This window comes from Myotis lucifugus, unplaced genomic scaffold (assembly GCF_000147115.1).
Source record: "Myotis lucifugus unplaced genomic scaffold, Myoluc2.0 scaffold_169, whole genome shotgun sequence".
NCBI lineage: Eukaryota > Metazoa > Chordata > Mammalia > Chiroptera > Vespertilionidae > Myotis > Myotis lucifugus.
Genome location: NW_005871217.1, coordinates 545,047 through 565,255, shown reverse-complemented (window position 1 = coordinate 565,255; position 20,209 = coordinate 545,047). Strand labels below are relative to the sequence as shown.

Here is a 20,209-nt window from a genome sequence, read left to right as displayed (position 1 = left end):
TTATCCTAGACAACAAGAGGAATCCTGCTCTTTGCTTGTCTGCCTTTGTTTAACATCCTGCTAGCTTAACAATTTAAGTGTATTTTTTCTCTCCCTCTCCCAACCTCCCTTGTAGATCCTTCCATGGATCCGTACCCTCACCAGTTTGCCACTGCTCTCTTCTCTTTTTTATATCATCTGGCCAGTTACGATGCTGGTGGTGAAGCCTTGGTCTCCTGTGGAATGATGGAAGCCTTATTGAAGGTGCTCTACTTTATATATATGTATATATGTATATATATTGGGGAAATCAGCTGAAAATGTGTGTAGAATTGCAAGTTTGAAATGGTTCACAATGTGAACAAATAGTATAAAAAAGCTTAATCAGAAAATGCTATACTTAGTTTTTATAGTTTAGCCTTCTAGCTATCTCATTAACTTTTAAGAGCAACTATCTCCATTATTAAGAATTGATCATAGTCCAGATGGTGTGATAGTAGGCCCCAGGACTAGTCAAGGCATTGACACATCTGATGACCTTAGGCATGACACTTAAGAATCCTATATAATAAAACCCTAATATGAAAATTGACCGAACGGCAGAACAAGAGGTCACTGTGATGTTCACTGACCACCAGAGGGCAGATGCTCAAAGCAGGGCCTGCCCCTTGGTGGTCAGTGCACTCCCACGGGGAGCACTGGTCAGCCAGAAGCCAGGCTCATGACTGGTGAGCGCAGCGGAGGTGGCGGGAGCCTCTCCTGCCTCTGAGGCAGCACTAAGGAGCAGCAAGCCCGGCTTCTGGTGGAGAGCAGGCCTAAGCTAGCAGGTGGACATCTGCCGAGGGGTCCCATACTGTGAGAGGGCACAGGTTGGGCTGAGAGACTCCCCCCAGTGCACAAATGTCGTGTACTGGGCCCCTAGTGTGTGTGTGTGTGTATCAGTGTCCTTTGTAAGTTTGGTTCTATTAATAGGCTTTACTTGGGCATCAGCTTTTTTCTCCTGAATATTTTTATTTAATCCTGAAACATAATTTATGTCCCCATTACCCCAGGGGCTTGAGCCCCAGAAGTGATAGAGCTATCATTGGGCAAGCACCAAAAATCAAGCACATGTTTTTTTCCTCCTATTATATCATGCATGCTGCCTCCCTGAGGCCCTAGAGTACATGGTTCCAAAAGATTACATTATTTGTGGCTTTTCATTTGATTGGTTTTGCCTTTTTCTCTCTCCCTGATAGGTCATAAAGTTTCTTGGGGATGAGCAGGACCAGATAACATTTGTCACCAGAGCTGTCAGAGTGGTTGACCTCATCACCAACCTGGATATGGCAGCTTTTCAATCCCATAGTGGACTTTCAATCTTCATTTATAGACTTGAGGTATTATTACACAAGGAGTATTTGAATAGACTTATACCCAGTGAGACCTGAGCGTAGAAACTGCGCTCATAACTCTAAAGAGCCATCTTATTCCTCTTCTGTTTTTATAAACCAATTTTGTAATCTGCATGCCACATTCTTTCATTATCATTATTTTTAATCCCTGGTATATATGTAGGATTTTCTTACTACTTCTCCCTTGATCATAGCATGAAGTAGATTTGTGCCGAAAAGAATGTCCCTTTGTGATCAAGCCAAAGATCCAGAGACCCAGTACTACACAAGAAGGAGAAGAAATGGAAACTGATATGGATGGTAATTAACAGTTACTAAGTCAATATTTTTGTGTTTGACATTTAGCTGTCATCCAACCCCAACCCCATTCTTCATCATAAATTTAAAAGTGAACAATTGAGTTGAGTATACATTTTCAACAACAAATTTTTTTCTACAGAAATGATTTGCATGTTTTCATGAGCATAATTAGAAAAGGGAGGCACATGGTGTTGGGGACAAAGATGGAAGGTGAAGCATATGGGCAGCTATAGAGCCTTATAGTCACTCTATGATGTTAATCGGTTTATTTCAAAACTTAATAGCTGTTTTCTTAAGTATTGGTTCATTATCTTCTATTCACACTAAAATGTAAGCTCCATAATATCAGGGTACTGTTTTGTTCACTGCTGTATATCTAGTAGTGCCTGATGGAGTGTATGTGTGTTTTGTTTTGTTTTTATTGATTCCAGAGAGAGAAACATAGATCGGTTGCCTCCCGCATGCACCCTGATTAGGGATTGAACTCAGCCTGGATATGTGCCCTGACTGGGAATTAAACCCACCACCTTTTGGTGCACGGGACAATACTCCAACCTACTGAACCATAATGGCGAGGGCGTGTAAATGTGTTTGGGAAAGAGAAGGGAAATGTAGGCTCTAAAACGGGACTTTCTGAAACTATCTGGCTATTTTGAGAAGGGAAAGGAGAGGTGATGAAAAAGTTGGATAGGGAACAACTTTTAAATTATTAAATGAGAAAGCTAGAAGACCAAATATTCTTTATCTACATCATGTGTATCCTTTTTTTTAACCCTCTCTGCACCCACATGCATAGTTCATAATCGTAGTGCCAAAAATAAAAAACTTTTCCAAACTAGCTTTCTTATAATTTAAATTAATCTTAGCTTGATGCCCCGGCTTGTTAGTATATGTATCTGTTACTATGCTTATAGTACAGTTATTAGAATTTGTAATGCTGTCATTCTTGACACTAAATGTCCATAGACTGTCATTCCTTTTTTTCTGAACATAATTACCTATGTGCATTTCCGTCCCTTAGAGGCCCCTTTACCCAGTTTCTATCTCTTGTCTATTGTTGGGCAAGCTGGTATTTGAGTTAATGGGTGAGATCCCAGAGTGTTGATTAAAATGTCACATTTAAATGGTGTGGTATTGAAGACTATTTAAAGAATCACTGTTGGTTAAAATCAGTGGTTATCAAACTTTAGTAAGCATAGGAATAATTTAAAGTGATTGATAAAGATTTAGACCCCTATCTAAAGTGCTCATTTAATTCATTAAGTTTGCAAGTGAAAAGCAGGAAATCTGTGTCTTTAGCAACCAACCCAGGTGATTCTCATAGAGAAAAGTTTTTATTAAATGAAAAGCAGTTTATAAAATCATGAGTTTGTGCTTCCTTTATATAAGTAGGCTCATGTATGTATGTTTGTATGTGTATAAAAAAGATTGGAAAGAAGTACTTCAAAATGTAAACAATGGTCTATCACTAATGGAGTTTCATTATATTTTATTATAAATTGTAAGAAGTAATGTATTTTGTACTCTATTAATTAAAATTATTCTATTGAAGTCTATAAAGTAAAAATGAATGCTCCTACTCACCATAACTACTATTTGGGTGTAGTTTTTCCCAGATTTTTTATGCATAATCAAGTACATGTTTACATAGTGTATAGTTTTTTAAATGGGAAGATGAGATGATTAACATACACAACATTGTTCATTCAATGTATCATAGGCATTCTTTCATATAAGTATATATTGAGCAATAAGTATTAATGCTTTTTATATTCATTAAGTTACCCTTCCAACAAGCTCTACCTACTATCTACTATTATCCATCAGTAGTATATGAAATTGCATGTTTCACCACTTTTTTTCTCCCAAATTTTGTGGTTGAGGAATATTGAAGCACTTCTTTTATATGATTATTTTTAATTTCCATGTCTTGAATAAGTAATGTTGTTAAATACGTTTCTTATTTATTTGTGGAAAGTTTGCATTTTCATGTTGAGTTTCAATATCTTCTCTATTTTTATATCATTCATCTCGTGTTAATGGAAAACATTTCTCAGGTGATCTTTCTTTTGGGTGGTACCTTTTATTCTAACTAGTTTCTTTATTATAACTTTTGCTTAGTTGCAGATGTGACTATGGAAAATAGTCCGGGATCATCCACCTCTATAGAGAACCGTCTGGATGTTGAATTAAGGACATCAAGTTCCAACAGCAGTACTACTATATGCCCTGGTCCCCGTCCAGGTACGGAGACACATAGACACACAATCTTTCACACTGATTGGATTACTTGTAAACAAGGGTGATTTGGGGGTGGGGGAGCTTGAGTGGTATATTTGAAAGCTTGCTTCTTATGACTATGAATGTTACTTTGTCATTCTGATGTTTGTTTTCTTATATTAATATTTATTTCATAACATTTTATAGCTTTCTTAGGATCATATGTAGGTTATTTTATCACAACTGTGTTGGAGGGTACATATCTAAAATAGGAAGTTGGGATCAGAGAGCTAATATTTTTCATAATTTTTCTTTTACTTTTTTTTTCTTTTTAATCTTTATTATTGAAAGTATTATTTCTGTCCCCCTTTTTACTTTGGGCTTTTAACAACTTTATCAGTTTTATGCAGTCCATGGTGATTTATTTTTCCAATGTTTTAAAGCTTAGGTGAGTATGCTTTCCAACATCCAGAGATATCACCACAAATGTTTGTTACTGTTGCTATACTGTATATGGGTCTCTTAAAAATTTGTTTTATGTGCCTGCTCACTGGGGTCTAATGGTGAACCCAGTATAATCCTCTTTCTCCCTTGCCAGGAGTCCAGTGTATTCCACAACGAGCAGCCCTTCTCAAATCCATGTTGAATTTCCTCAAGAAGGCTATTCAAGACCCAGCTTTCTCAGATGGCATACGACATGGTATTTGATTCTAGATATCTTCTTGGAGGGTGTTTGATTTTCTCAAAGATTGGTCCTTTTCATAGTTTCTGAAGCTACTCTTTTATAAGGCAGGCTTAGGGAAAGGCCATGCCATTTTGAATAGCTTTTAGTCATTTCATGTCACTTTACCCAAATCTAAGGGTTGTTTAGCAGTTTTCATAATCACCTATGTTTTCCTTTCCCAGCTTTTGATTCTGTACTAACTTCCAACTTTCTGTCTGAGTTCTTTTATTCTTTGCTTACTGTGAAAAGGTTATTGCATGGACAAGGAATAAATGACATGATATGGGGAGGAAAGACGTAGAGGCCGATAGATTGGAATCAACACAAACTTTGTTTACCACAGTGTGTTATATGTAATTTATTGCTCCATCATCCCCAACCATTAAACTACTATTGGACTGATCATATTCTCCTTAATATTCACCTCTCTCTTAGTGATGGATGGTTCTCTGCCTACCTCCCTGAAACACATCATCAGCAATGCAGAATACTATGGCCCATCACTTTTTCTCCTAGGTAAGTGGAGTTGATGTTTAGTTATACCAAGCTGCACTAACCTAGCAGAGGTCTCTGTGTTTTCTATTCTAACAAGAATTGACTATCTACATGTGTGATTATATGTCTTTCTAGTTAGTGGTGAAATATAGAAAGATCAGAATTCAGTTTCAAATATCCATTTTTCAAATGTTAAATATACCTTCTATAACCACTGTATTGTGAATCATTTGTAATAAGTGGTAGTATTGTACATTTGGCTTTTTGTGCTATACTTACACTTCAAGTGTAATAAGAAGTATGTCATTATTCGGTGGTTAGTCCCTAACCTTGGTCTGGAAAATCCAATGAGAATGGTTTTCATCCTCAGAATTGAATGTCATACCTTTAAGCTATAGTACAGAAAATTGTTTCTCACTGTAGAAAATGCAGTTTTAGATGCTGTGGGTACTTTCTAGTTATTTGCAATTTTATATTGGCACTGCTTTGTGTATTCCTGCTGTTTAAACTTCATTTTTATTAACTGTCATTTATTCAGTGCCATACATATTCAGGACAATACATGAAATACATTGGCTTTTAGAATTCTCCTTAAAACTGTAAAGGAATTTAGTGAGAGGTATAAAAATAGAAAAACCTCCTTGTACCAGTAGCAGTTATTTTTTAATACTTTGGGGTATCTGGCAGGAGTATTTTTGATTACCACAACTTAGATACTCCCTTGCTGAAACAATTTAAGATCTTATATAATAAAGAGCTAATATGCAAGTGGTCATCACGCCCTTGCACCGGGGCCAGGGGACCTGACGCAGGGCCTGGGGACCTGAGGCCGGGTCAGGGGATCTGAGGCTGCGCCTTCCTGCCCGGTGTCGGGCAGGGGACTTGAGGATGCTCCCTCCCTGCGGGGCTTGACGGGGGTAGGGCTGGCCGAGTCTGGGTCTTGTGCGATTTTGAGATGCGTGTGGGTGGGCGGGGACTTGAATCTGGGTCCCGCGGCACACCCCAGACTGACAGGAGGGAGATTTTCATATACATTTTACTAATTTTCTTTCATCTCTGACACTTCTATTATAGTGAAAGGGCAAATAGCAATATAAAAATATTTTCTCTAATTAATTCCCTTTTAATGTGCATGAATTTTGTGCACCGGGCCACTAGTTTTTATATAATTTTCTATCCGGTGACATTGCTGAACTTACTTAGTAGTTCATAATTTTTGTTGTTGATTTCTTCAGATATTCTACATAGTCTTGTCATCTGCAAACAGTTTTACTTCTTTATAATCTTTATTCTTTTTATTTGTCTTGTTGTGTTAATGAATTGGCAAAGATTTCTGATACAGGGTTAAATGGAAGTGGTGAGAATGGACATCTTTATTCCTGAATTTGGGGGAAATCATTCAGTACTTCACCATTAAGTTTGAAGTTAGCAGAAGATTTTGAGTTGAAGGTTTTGTTCCACTTTATTAGGTTGAGGAAGTATTCCCTTGTGTTATAGCAGTTCCGCCTCGACATGGAGAGACTCCTCCCAAGGTTAGGTTCAGAGGACAACACTCACAACAGTAGTACATTGGTATGATCAAGAAAAAGATTTGTTATACCGATTAAGCCCCACGTCAGGGGGCAGGGAAGGATGACTTTGTCTGGGAGATAGCCCATAAACAGAGAGAGAAAAACAAGTTCACAGGCCTTTTTTTAATAAAGGGGAAGTTTAAAAGAGGCTGCAAGAGAATATAGGTGCTTATGGGTTAGGGATGGAGAGCAGGTAAGCCCTCTCAGGATAATGTAGGAGGTAGGAAATGAGACTGAGAAAACTAAAACAAACCATCAGTAGAGGTCAGAATTCCTTTTCTAGAGTCTGAATTCATCCCTGACATTTGAATTAGCATAGCAACTTCCCATGTTTCTTACTAAAAAATTTGTACTTGAGAGAGACCAAATTTGCAAAGCCAACCCAAAATAATTAGGCCAGCAATTATTATTTTAGGTCCATAAGTAATAGTGTAGAGCCTTCAAACCCAGGCAGAAGGAGATGGAGAGTCTGAGAATATCTTGGGGTATTTTAGTAATATGATTGGCTGTTTTGGTTTGTTGTTTTATTTGTTGAACTATTCTATATATCTTTCCTGTATTATTGAACCACATGCAGCAGGAGGTCCTCTTTAAGGCATAAGCTCCACTTTGACATATTAGTGGCTATTTTAATGCCAATCTGTTGTCAACTATCAGAGCAGTTAGACTGTTTTATTCCTCATTAAGGGCTTCTAAGGCCTGAGCTGTTTGGTTGCTGTTTGGTTTATGAGTTGTGCCATTGTCTGGGTAGCCTCTATGACATGCGTGTCAGAGGTGACACGCGAACTCATTTTTTTGGTTGATTTTTCTTTGTTAAATGGCATTTAAATATATAAAATAAATATCAAAAATATAAATCTTTGTTTTACTATGGTTGCAAATATCAAAAAATTTCTATATGTGACACGGCACCAGAGTTAAGTTAAGGTTTTTCAAAATGCTGACACGCCGAGCTCAAAAGGTTCGCCATCACTGCTCTATGAGGTGAGTCTCTTACAAAATTAAAAATACCTACATTTGTGCCTGTTACACCAGAGATGGTGATGGCACCCAATATAAGTAAAAAGATAGCCCAATGCTCCCTTTTGTGGTAAGACTTGATGAAAGAACTAGAATTTCTGGTTGGATCTAGGACACTGTGGGTGTTAAATATCCATAGGAAATAGCTCAGGGTGTCGGGGTTAAGAAGGGTGGGGTTGGTGGAAGTGAGTGTATGACCTTGCTGAGCAGGAGCTGTGTCACAGGAGAACTTGTAGTCCAAGGGGGTTGGAGAGTGGGAGTTTCTGCTGTCTAAATCAGCAGCCACCAATCTTTTGGACCTCACAGTCCACCAGTTGGCGACCGCTGATCTAAATTATGTAGGTTATATATGCCAGGGCAAAATAGTCTCAAAGCGGGGAGATTATCTCATTGTAGTGTTCACTCAATTTGTGGGGGAGGCTGGGAAGAGCATGAGGGCACGTCCCTAAAGAAGTGGATGTCCTTCTGCAACAATTTCATGCTGAAACCCACCAAATAAAGATTCTGTCCCCTCCTCAATCCTACCTCTAACTCTTCTACCACACATTTACCCAATTATATTCTCTCTTAACATCCTAGCTGCCTTTTCTTCACTCATTTCCTGTCTTTTCATGGGGTTAGTTATTGGTTTTAGTTATTCACTCTTTTTACCTACAGTTTCACCAAATTATACTTTATGTTAATGTTTTCCAGCTTATCTTTTGGTTACTTTTTAATTAATGCTGTACTATTTCTTCTTGAGTAGAGGTTTGCCATATTCTAGAAGCATTGATAGACTTTACAGCACAGTTCTAAGTATTCTATTGTCAAAAATTGGTCTCATTAGTACCAAGGACTCCTAACAATGCTGATATTTTTAAGTTGTTGAAAAGGTTTTTTAAGAATACATTTTGGGAATCGAACAGGCAACCTCTTGGTGCATGGGATGACACTCAACCAGCTGAGCCACACCGGATGTGCTAAGAATACATTTTGTCCATTTTTATGAGTTACCCCAGCAAACCACCCCCTGCTTCATCTTAGTTTTTTTTCCTGCTTAAGCTGACAAAAGTTGGTGTGCTTATATAGATGGTGGTACATATATTTAGTGGAATAGTATGCAGTCATTCAAACTGAATGAGTAATGACAGGGAAAGATAAAGGAGATTATTATGGTGTATATTACAATTAGAAAGAAACAAGTTTTATACAATATAACATCTTTTTAAGTAAAATTGTATATATTTAAGGTGTACAACAGTATGTGATAAAGTGAAATGATTTCTATAGTCAAGCTAATTAACATATTGTGTAGTTACCTTATTATGTGATGAGAACACCTGAAATCTAATCTATTAGCATATTTCCAGGATTCAGTACATTATTATTCAGTAATTCAGTATTATTAACTATAGTTGTCATGCCTTACATTGCCCATAAAAATCTTGAAGGATAGTCACTAAATTCTTAATGATTAATCTCTGATGAGTAGTATTGGCAACTTTCATGATAGGAACAATTATTTAGATTGTTGTGCATTTAGCATTGTGTTTTTTGTTTGTTTTATTTTAGCCTTTCAAGTTTTCCTTTTAATACCTGTGAAGAATCTCTGTATCTCATATTTCTCTCTCTTTTTTTTAAAGCTACTGAAGTGGTGACTGTGTTTGTATTTCAAGAACCATCACTGCTCTCCTCACTCCAGGACAATGGGTTAACAGATGTCATGCTGCATGCACTGCTTATCAAAGATGTGAGTTCTTTTTGCTGCTCTGTAAAGAATATTCCATGTATAACCCTCCCTGCAAAACAGACACAATTGATAAGTAGTCTTATAGCATGAAAATCCTATCCCAGATCTTCTGTATGTGCTATTGAAACTAATTGTAACCTGATTATCAAGATCTGTGTGATACCCCTGATCAATGTTTTTCTTAGCATCTACACCTGAACTCTTTTAGATGTCTTCAGACTCACTTTACCTTCTCTGTAGGTTCCTGCTACTCGTGAAGTCCTTGGTTCCCTCCCAAATGTATTCAGTGCACTCTGCTTGAATGCACGAGGTCTTCAGTCATTTGTACAGTGTCAGCCCTTTGAACGTCTCTTCAAAGTTCTTCTGTCTCCAGATTACCTCCCAGCCATGCGGAGGAGGAGGAGTTCTGACCCCCTTGGTAAGTCACCAGGATTTATCTTAAAACTAGAGGCCCAGCACACGAAATTCGTGCATGGGTACAGTCCCTAGGTCTGGCCTGCGATCAGGGCCATCTTCCCTAACTGCCGTCAGCCAACGCTCCCCCCCCCCCCACTACATGCACCCCCAGTTCCCCGTTTGCCATCAGGTGATTGGTGCCTGACAGCTGGGGAAGTGACCGAGAGGTTGGTTGTTTCTGCCCACTCGCCAGCCCCGCCCATGCCGCGGGTGGCCATCAGGCGATCAGAGCCTGCCAGCTGGGGAAAGGGACCAAGAGGTGGCCAGTGCACCTCATAGTGACTGGTCCAGTGGTCATTCTGGTTGTTCTGCCATTAGAGTCAATTTGCATATTACCCTTTTATTATATAGGATAATCGGTTGCTGTTGTGCCAAAATTTTAGATGATTAAAAGTCACCAATTGGCAAGGAAACTCTTCCTTGACTTCACATCATTTCTCTGGCTAGGTGTGCTAAGCCTAATGGGAATTATCATCATACCTGAAATTGCAGGTAGAGAGGAATACTTCATCCTTAGTCTCTGCTTATAATATTTCTCTGCTTCTCAACAGTTCACTCTTAAATGTACCATCATGGTGCTGGTGAGAAATGGGTATTAGAGATCAGCAGTAGATTTCTAGGTCCACCATCTAGTCTATAGTAAGAGGACATATGGAGTCCCAAGGTATTGATCTTGGTAATCTTCTGTTCTGATATTCAAGTCGCCTAAGATAGTCTTTATAAAGAGTTTTCTTTCTCAGTGTATTTGAAACCAGATCATTGAAGAATAGAAAGAAGGTAAGGCTCCACAAAGCATCCAGTTTTTAAAAATGTGCTTTATGCTTCCAGTTACCACTGTAGTATTCTAGCTGCTATCATTCTTTTTTTTTTTTTAATCCTCACCTGAGGATATTTTTTCCATTGATTTCTACAGAGAGTGGGAAGGAGAGAGGAGGGAGAGAGAGAGAAGCATGAGGGAGACACATTGATTAGGTTGCCTCCTGCATGCCTCCCAGGGGAACCTGTAACCAAGGTACATGCCCTTCGGTCCACGGGCTGACACTCTAACCACTGACCCAAACTGGCCAGGGCATAGCTGCTATCATTCTTTACCGGGGCAGCCAGAGGGTTAATGGTTATGCTCCTTTCTTTTCTCTCTCTTTACTCTGCAGTAGTAGTTCAGACCTTGGCAGATTGCCAGGGTAGAATATGGCATACATGGGCACTTTAAAATATGCTTACTGGTCTGACAGTGATTCCTTCCTCCTCCCCAGTGATTTGGTTGCCAAGGTTTGTGTGAATTCATTCGAGAAATCATGACATTAGAAAATTACAGCAAAACTCATTTTGTTCTTTTCTCCTTATATTGGCACAAAAATTAGGTCAAGCTCTATTTTCTTTAGTCTAACAGTTCACTTTTTGCTTTTAAGGGGATACTGCATCCAACCTGGGGAGTGCTGTTGATGAGCTTATGAGACATCAGCCCACCCTCAAAACGGATGCAACAACTGCCATCATTAAGGTGAGAAGTGACCATGGGCATGAGACAGCATTGAGGGGGTAACTTTTAGAAAAAGGCTTGGCCTGCTGGAGATCATTTGGACTCTTAGACTGTGCCTATAAGAAAGAGGGTTGTGTCTGCCTCATTTTCTTCATGTCCCTGGGTTGGTCGTTTGCCCATTCCCCCCATAAAAAAAGTCACTTAATATTGCTTTCTAATACAGGGTGGGACAAAAGTAGATTTACAGTACCCAAGACATTCTTGTATTATTATTTATTATTATTATTTATTATTATATTGTTTTCCATATGAACAACTGTAAATCTATTTTTGCTCCCTCCTGTATAGGAGATGAGCAAGTTGCCAAGACCTAGCTTCTGTTTGTAAAAGCATATTACTCTTCCTAATCTTTGTTTCTTCCTTTCCCCCCCCCCCCACATTTATGAGTCCTGCCAGTTCCCTGTCAGGATTGTTGAGACTAGTATATGAGTTCTGGTGCTTAGTAAATTAGGACATGCACTCAGATCAGTCAGTCACTTAACAGCCATGTGATGCTGAACAAGTTATTTAACTTCACAGAACTTCCCTAGTTTATAAAATGGGCTTACGGGCGACATTTCAGGAATGGTGCATAACATGCATATAATGTTTTGGCACCTTCTTTGGCACATAGCACATAGGAAATGGTCCCAAAATTGCTAGTTACCTCCTACATTCCTTAATTACTAATAAATAATCTTATTTCCTGTACCTTTCAGTTACTTGAAGAAATCTGTAACCTTGGGAGAGACCCTAAATACATCTGTCAGAAGCCATCAATCCAGAAGGCAGATGGCAATGCCACTGCTCCTCCCCCAAGGTCTAATCATGCTGCAGAAGAGGCCTCTAGTGAGGATGAGGAAGAAGAGGAAGTACAGGCCATGCAGAGCTTTAATTCTGCCCAACAGAATGAAACTGAGCCTAATCAGCAGTGAGTGTTTGCAAGACAGGTTCACTAGCCGTGTGATCTTGGGCATGTCTTTTTCATCTGTAAAAGTGAGGGAGTTTGAATAGATGATTTTAAGGTTCTTCTGGCCCTAAGAGTCTATAGGTTTTTTTACCCTTTGACTCTTGTGTGTCATTTGTGGTTTGATATTTAATTTTATTGGTTATCTTAGCAAGCTTTTTTTTCCCTTCACCTGAGGATATTTTTATTGATTTTAGAGAGAGAGAAAGGGAAAGAGAGAGATTGAAACATTGATGCGAGGGAGAAGTATCAATGTGTTGCCTCCTGTACATGCCCTGACTGGGAATTGAACCTGCAGCCTTTTGGTGTATGTGACAACACTCCAACCAACTGAGCACCCAGCCAGGACCAAAAAACTATCTTTCTTAAAAGCCGTTCATAAAGTTGAATCAGAATTCAGTATATCTAGTTGGTGGGCTTTCCTCAGAGGTCTTATTTTATTTTTGTTGATTAGGCATTTTATATCATTGACTGATTGTTTCCATAAGTGAGCACAAATGGAACACACTGCATTTTTGAAGCTTGTCTCCTAAAAAGTCCTTAAGAGTTACAGGGACTTTTTGCTGGTTGGATTTTGTTTTTGTTTTATTACTGTATGCTTATTACAGATAAATCAGAAGGCTTTGGAATGTACTATATGCTTTATCCAGGCACAGTAGATTTTTCTTTCTATTTATTTGAGGTACGTTTAATATCAAAATTGTCTATCTGGATGGTAAGATGTAGGTGGGCTTAAAGACTGCTGGCTGGTAGTAGATAGTCCACCTGACTATTGAAGCTACAATTTAATCGCCTTCTTGCTAAAAGTGAGTGTGATCCCTCTGGACCAGGGGTCCTCAAACTACGGCCCGCGGGCCACATGCAAATACAAATATTGTATTTGTTCCCGTTTTGTTTTTTTACTTCGAAATAAGATATGTGCAGTGTGCATAGGAATTTGTTCATCGTGTTTTTTTTTAAACTATAGTCCGGCCCTCCAACGGTCTGAGGGACAGTGAACTGGCCGGCCCCCTGTTTAAAAAGTTTGAGGACCCCTGCGTCTGGACAGTCATGCATTCGTTCATTTAATAGTGCTCTTTTGGTGTATAGATTAGTAGTCCTGAGAAAAGCATGAGCATTTTAGGCATGGATATGAATGGGTTTGAGCTTGGGCTTAAGAGATGACTATGGTGGAGTAGACAGCAGGAGCAAAGGTTTAGACTCAAACCAGTGGGCCCTATGGGAACTCTAGGAAGGACTGAGCCTATTGGTATGAGGTTTTGTTTGTTTGTTTTTGGGGGTTTTTTTGTGTTTTTTTTTTTTTGGAAGAGAGGCATTAACTACTAAGTACATTGCCTTATTGAGTAGATATCTTAACTTGTCTGAGTAGGCATCATTCTAGCAGCATCTTCTGTTTTGTTTAAAGTGTTTCTGGAAAGAGGGGGATACCCTAAAAGAAAGCAGGACTGTTTGCGAAATAGTCAGACTCTTAGTGCTTCCTTGCCATTCCCTCGACTGTCAGCCAGCTTGCTGGGGTAGGGTTTTCTTTCCTTGCTACAAACAAGGGAAAGATTTGTTAAACATGGTGGGGGCGGGGGGGGGGCTCATACTAGTTTTGAGTCAAGCTGTGTACATTCATCTGCACGCAACTTCTTTTCTACCTGGATATTTTACAGATATCTTAGATCTAACATACCCACATTTCAAATTGTTATGGCATATTAACATTTTCTCAAGCCCTCCATGTCTTCACTCTCCATGATTTTCTTGGGATATCATGTGTCACTGTGTTCTATCCATATTTATCCCCAATCCCCAAATTATCTTAATCTCCTTTTGCATCTACCAAATTCTGCAGGGCCAGCTCAAATGTCTCATTCTTAAAGGTGCTTTTCCTTTTACCTCCAAATAGAAAGTCGGTCTTGTGTGTTCGTTTAACAGTTTTGTTAAAATTATTCATATATTCTAATGGTTTCACCCTACTAACCTGTATGCTCCTTCACGGCAGGGACAATGTCTCACTCAACAATATATCCCAATCACTTTGTATATAGTAATTAGTCAATAAACATTTAATTAGTGGGTTGATGAAATGAATCAAGAACATTAGAATAATGATCTTCCTGAGTCTTAAATGCTAGGAGAGCTGGCCCTAATGTAACATGAATGAGAATTAAGAGATAGAAAAATTCTAGACCCACAGCATTAATACCCTACCTTAGTGTTAGTTGTGTATAGCTTATAAGATGCAAAGGACTCTAGTAGTTGCTGTTCCATGATATCGAGATTTTTCTATACTCAGTATGGTCTGGGTGTTCATCACAACCTCATTCACATAACATACCTAAGAGTCTCGCAAATGTTGATACATGTATGCTTTTCTACTTATGCCACTTTGAGAAGCTTCAATTGGGTCACTATGTGAATTATTAGGGCTGGAAGGAAAAGCAAGATGCTGTCTAGTAAACTTGCCCTCTGTTTTGAATGCTGCAGTATATCAAAGGGTTATCCCAGGCAGCTGTTACGGTAGGAGTTGCTATATACTTTCTGCCAATATAGGAAGAGGCTTAGAAAAATTTGCAGTGTATGCTACCCCCCTCTCCCAAAGTCTTGTTCATACCTGCCCCAAATCACAAAATTCTTCAGTCGGACTCCCAAACAAATTTCTGTCTCCCATGCCCTAGTCTCTTTTCCAATGCCTTAAATGAACGAGTAAAATTTCCAGTATTTTTTATCAAGGTATAATTTCTATACAGTAAACACAGATTTTAAGTTTTTTTTTTATTTCCCCACTCTAACATGAGACAATTAATCTTATTCCTGTCATCATAGAGTAAGTTTGCCTATACTAGAACATCATGTAAATAGATAAATGGAGTATTAATGTGTATCATCTGGTCTGTGTACTGTCTTGTACCTGTTTTCTATTGCTCAGTGTGTTTTTGAGATTCTATCAGCATCCTTTTTGTTGTTGAGTAGTAGTCTATGGTATGAATATACTACGAGGTTTATCTATTCTCCTGTTGACTTAGGAGTTTCCTTCTTTTTCCAGGCTAAGACCGTGTTCTTGTTCCTTATTTTTTTTCCAAAATCTGCAGCTAGTATTTGAAAACGATATTTGTATTTGATCTTGAGACATGGTTTTCTGCTAGAGATTTGGGGTAAGGAAACTTAGGCACTACAGTCTCCCCCACATACATGGAGTTCTGCTCTACATTTGGCGGCATTCATCAAATACTTGTCTTTTGGGCTCTCCTACCTTCTAAACTGATATTGCTGGGAGTGAATATAGTTACCAGTACGTAACCAGGGGTTTTAATTGGGGCAATATGGTGAGGGGTTTTGGTGGTCAATTTCATTTACTTTGCCTAACTTAACCTAAGCCTATCCTGAACAACTTAAAAGATACAGGTTATATAAATCCATGTGATCTTGGGAACTTGAATAGCAGCTTGTCTGTACTTTAAAGGCAGCGAATGCAAAGAAGGGGTTGTTCCCTGAATCATGGCCCACTGGCAGGGCTTCTTTGCCAGAGGCAGCTATGTTTCCTTAACACTTGGAGTGCGGGAAACGAGTTAAGTCGGCTCGCGTGAATTGCGCGTACTCCGCGGGAGCCGTCTTTAACTCGGTTCATATAGATTTGCGGTGGAGTGCGGGAAACGTGTAAACTCGGGCCGATTGTAACTGCGTATTACCAAATATTTGTTTGTAATCCACCCTTTTGGTGGATGGAACAAAACCAAAAGACAGAGCCATCTTATATTTTGGCGGGAAATTCACCCGCACTCCAAGTGTTTTAAGAGCTGGAAGAGACCTGGTTTTCCCCAACCACCCCTCAAAAAAACCCATGAGTTCTGTTGTGTTATATATTATACACTATACTGTGACACTCAATTGTAATCCTCCTTTACTTCTGATTAAGGACTTCAGCACCATAAATATACATGTAAAACTGACCAGAGTAAAATTGAGCTTGGGAATGTGTGCCTGTTTTGGGGGGAGGGGGAAACAGGAAGTTTTTAATTTTATAATTAAGATAAATTGTTACGTTCATCTTGGGAATGCAGTCTTTTATTGGAGTCAGCGTTTTATACGAGGTTAAGATTATAATCACTTTTCTTAAAACCAGTCGGTAGGGGAATTTCTACTGAAGAGAGCTGATCATTTTTACTATTCCTATATGATATCCTGAACCTGGAAGCCAAAAGATGAGGGTAGGAAGAAAAGTGATTTCTGAATAGGTTTGTTTCTGGAGTTGGATTAAGAGCATCTATTTGTTGTTTTCTCTCTTCTCCTCTCCAACTTCCATTTAGTAAATGAAGGAAGTATCTGGATCCCATTTCATGGTATTGCTTTGGCTCTTTGCTGTTATATTTGGCTTTGGCAAAGGGACGGGTGTCTCAATAGGCTAGAGCCATACCTGTGTCGCTTACCTGTAGAGATGGATCTCTGGGTTCTTTCCAAGGAGGTGCAACCCAGCTTGGTGTAAGTAGCATGGAATGCTGCAGTGTTTCCCCAAGCAGAACTTTATAGTTAAGGAAAGATTTACAATTTCTCATGGAATCATTTCACTCCTGGCTGTTGGATTCTCCCTTTGTACAAAGTTCCTTCCCAAATTCTTCACTGAGCCTGTTTACAACATCCTACCCAAACCCTAACTTTGGATATCTCATCCGTGGAGCCATTTCTGATGCCTTTCCACTCTTTACCTAGTTTAGATTTTGCTGTCAAATGTCTTTGTGCCTGGCAAACATTTATTCACATTTTATCTTACTCAGAGATGAGAACTATTAGCTTCTTACCAACTTTTCTTGCCTTCTCTCTCCCACTACCTCTCCCTTCTTCTATCTCTGCCTTTTCCCCAAAAATCTGTTCCAGAGGCCTATAGACAAAGTGCTCTTTATTTGACTCAAGTTTTATCCCTGCCTATGGTTTATCTTTGAGGTAGATTTTGTTTCATGTCAATATACTTTGTGGATTTTCCCCCTCTGTTTCTTTCTTACAAATGCCAAGATATAGACATTGGGCTAAAGGCAGCATTTTCTGTGGCTATGGCATTAGTGCAGCCTTTTCGTCTGCAGTGCAGCATTGAAGCATCTGAAGCAAAAGAATTGATCACAATTTTTGGAGAGTTCAGAAACTATTGTGACAAAAGCACAGATTGTTAGAGAAGGAAGCCTTGGGTGTTGGCTTCATCTTTAACCAGCTTTGATCTGAATGGTTTGTCAATGTAAGCATGAAATTTTGAGCAAAATTAAATTCTAGTTCCTGTTCTCTATAATTTCAAACCTGATGCAAGGACATGGTAAGATATTTATGAGTTTGTTTCTTCGTCTATCTTTTTTCTTCAAGTTAATTTTTAAGTAGTCCTTTAATTGAACTTGCTTAACATAGGGTAATTTCTTTTGACATATGTACAAATGCTGAATTTGTGAAGGCTTGGTTTTTCTTTTCTTGGTTTTTCTCAATCTAGTCAGGCTAGGAAAGCTAGCTGCAGAGTTGATTTCAGCTCTTTTCCCCCCCTATGCTGTATATACACTAAAGGCTATAAGTCTTTAGAAAAGGGCCTAGAATTTCATGCTGTTTCTCTTTCCTCACTTTGTTCTCTTGCACTGTATCATGAATTTCTGTGTAACTCACTCTTTTCTCCCTTAACAGGGTTGTTGGTACAGAGGAACGTATTCCTATTCCCCTCATGGATTACATCCTTAATGTGGTAAGATTCATGGTAGGGGAAAATAAGTAAAGGTTTGTTATTTTCTGGAAAATGTGCGGGGTTACCAAATAGTCCGGAGATTTCTGTGTTTTTATTTTAACGGGGGCCCTTAAAACGCAGAGAAGTGGGAAAAGGTGTGCAAACCTTGTTCTGTGAGACTGGTTTTCTAAAATTTGGCTCTCTCTCTCTCTCTCTCTCTCTCTTTAATATTCCCGATTTTCTGTTGTTTGTTGCCATTCCCTGTAGGAATCCAAACAGGAAGAGTGTGTTGTTTGTTGCCATTCCCTGTAGGAATCCAAACAGGAAGAGTGGGATTTGTTAAGCCAATTCAGTATTATGTTCTTTGAATGTGTCCGCATATATTTTTTCTTGTTACTTGCCATTTTTCGCATTCACTTCTCTTTTTTTAAAAAAATTAATGTGGCCTTTTCTTGTAACTTCCTGTGTCTCACAGGAAAAAGTAAAGTGTTTGAATTTTCCCAGAATTGTTTCCCTGTAAGGGGAAGCCTACTTAACATTTGTTCTAGCCCATTAAGCACTTCCAAGGCTTCCAGAGATGGTTTGTTTTGTGCCTATGTGTTTGTTGCCCACATTTTACTTTCTTACCCTTAAAGAATGCTTTATTTGGTCCGAATCAGAGTTCTAGGTTTAATTTGCATTATGAGCACATTTGAGGAAAACTATTAATGATGTTTGCTTGCAGGGGAGAGGCAACATATTATCATTGCAAAGAGCACAAAATGAGGAAATTAAGAGACCAGACTTGATTCTACCACTAGTTCATGGTGTGGCCCTGAGCAAGTCATTTAACCTCTCTGTGCTCTCAAATTACATGACTTTATGTGTGGCTGAAAAGGTAGCTTGGGAAGAAGTTGCAATTATTCCTTATTTTTCTGGATGTTTAGTGTCCATATATATCTATCCCTGTTTACCTGAGGTTTTGGTATTCTAGAAAATACTGATTTCTTGACTACAAGGCTACCCCTGTCCTTACTCCAAGCTGGCCTTTTAAGTGTCAGGCTCTAACTCTTTTTTAAATTTTTTATTACTTAGATGAAATTTGTGGAATCTATTCTGAGCAACAATACAACAGATGACCACTGCCAGGAATTTGTGAATCAGAAAGGACTCTTGCCTTTGGTTACCATTTTGGGTCTTCCCAATCTGCCCATTGACTTTCCCACATCTGCAGCCTGTCAGGCTGTTGCAGGTGTCTGCAAATCCATATTGGTAAGAAGCATCTGGCCGAATATTTTCATTTCTTTTTAGAAGTCTGTTCCAATACTTCTGTCTGTGTGTCTCTACTGTGGTTTTCCTTTACTTTCAACTAAAAAGTAATGATGAAATCTGTAGTCATATACTACAGGTGAATTTTGTGACTGATAAATGGTGTGCCACATTTTTTCTCATTGAAAACTTGAAGTGTTTATTCTTTGTTCCTGAGTTCGGTCAGTATATAGCTCTAACATTTCAGTTCATTGGAAGGGACTATCTCCAAGAAAGCTTTGGAGCTGGGTTTTATTAGCATCATCTTTTGTCATGAATGCTTTTAACACTATCTGGTGTAGCTGGTAGTTTATTTCAAATTTTGCCAAAATCTGAAGTTTCTTTATTTTAAAAGGGGTAAAATACATGTAGCATGATATTTATCACTTTAACCATTTTTAAGTGTATAGTTCAGTAGTATTAACTTCATTCATATTATTGTGCAACCCATCTCCAGAAGTCCCTTCATCTTGAACAACTGAAATTCTATACCCATTAAACAACTCCTCATCCCCCTCTCCCTCCCAGCCCCTGGTTAACCACCATTCTGCTCTCTATCTCTATGACTTTGACTGTTCTAGGTACCTCATGTAAAATGCACTTCATAAGGTACTTGTCCTTCTGTGGCTGGCTTATTTTGCTTAGCATAATGTCTTTACGATTCATCCACGTTGTTGCATATGTCCTAATTTCCTTCTTTTTTAAGGCTGAATTTACTCCATTCTATGTTTAAACCAGATTTTGTTTATAAACATTTGGGGTGCTTCCATGCCTTGGCTATTATTATGAATTAGTGCTGCTATGAACATGGGTGTGTGAATATTTCAAGCCTCTGCTTTTGTGTGTGGTGAGAACACGTGAGGTCTACTCTTAG

The 20,209-nt window shown here is 38.8% G+C and overlaps 1 protein-coding gene across 15 annotated transcripts in view; it reads left to right on the top strand.

Moving 5' to 3' along the window:
* HUWE1 (HECT, UBA and WWE domain containing 1, E3 ubiquitin protein ligase) overlaps nucleotides 1–20,209 on the top strand; it is a 142,704-nt gene that overhangs the window by 56,662 nt on the left and 65,833 nt on the right. For all 15 annotated transcript variants that reach the window (XR_002831059.1, XM_023760014.1, XM_023760016.1 and 12 more), the window contains 12 exons: nucleotides 116–243; nucleotides 1,218–1,358; nucleotides 1,568–1,673; nucleotides 3,795–3,917; nucleotides 4,492–4,593; nucleotides 5,053–5,133; nucleotides 9,326–9,432; nucleotides 9,673–9,850; nucleotides 11,298–11,389; nucleotides 12,127–12,338; nucleotides 18,012–18,069; nucleotides 19,123–19,299. Coding sequence is in view for 14 of the 15 variants with exons in the window: in XM_023760014.1 (XP_023615782.1) it covers nucleotides 116–243; nucleotides 1,218–1,358; nucleotides 1,568–1,673; nucleotides 3,795–3,917; nucleotides 4,492–4,593; nucleotides 5,053–5,133; nucleotides 9,326–9,432; nucleotides 9,673–9,850; nucleotides 11,298–11,389; nucleotides 12,127–12,338; nucleotides 18,012–18,069; nucleotides 19,123–19,299 (1,505 nt within the window). In the remaining variant the exon portion in view is untranslated. The remainder of the gene's footprint in view (nucleotides 1–115; nucleotides 244–1,217; nucleotides 1,359–1,567; nucleotides 1,674–3,794; nucleotides 3,918–4,491; nucleotides 4,594–5,052; nucleotides 5,134–9,325; nucleotides 9,433–9,672; nucleotides 9,851–11,297; nucleotides 11,390–12,126; nucleotides 12,339–18,011; nucleotides 18,070–19,122; nucleotides 19,300–20,209) is intronic.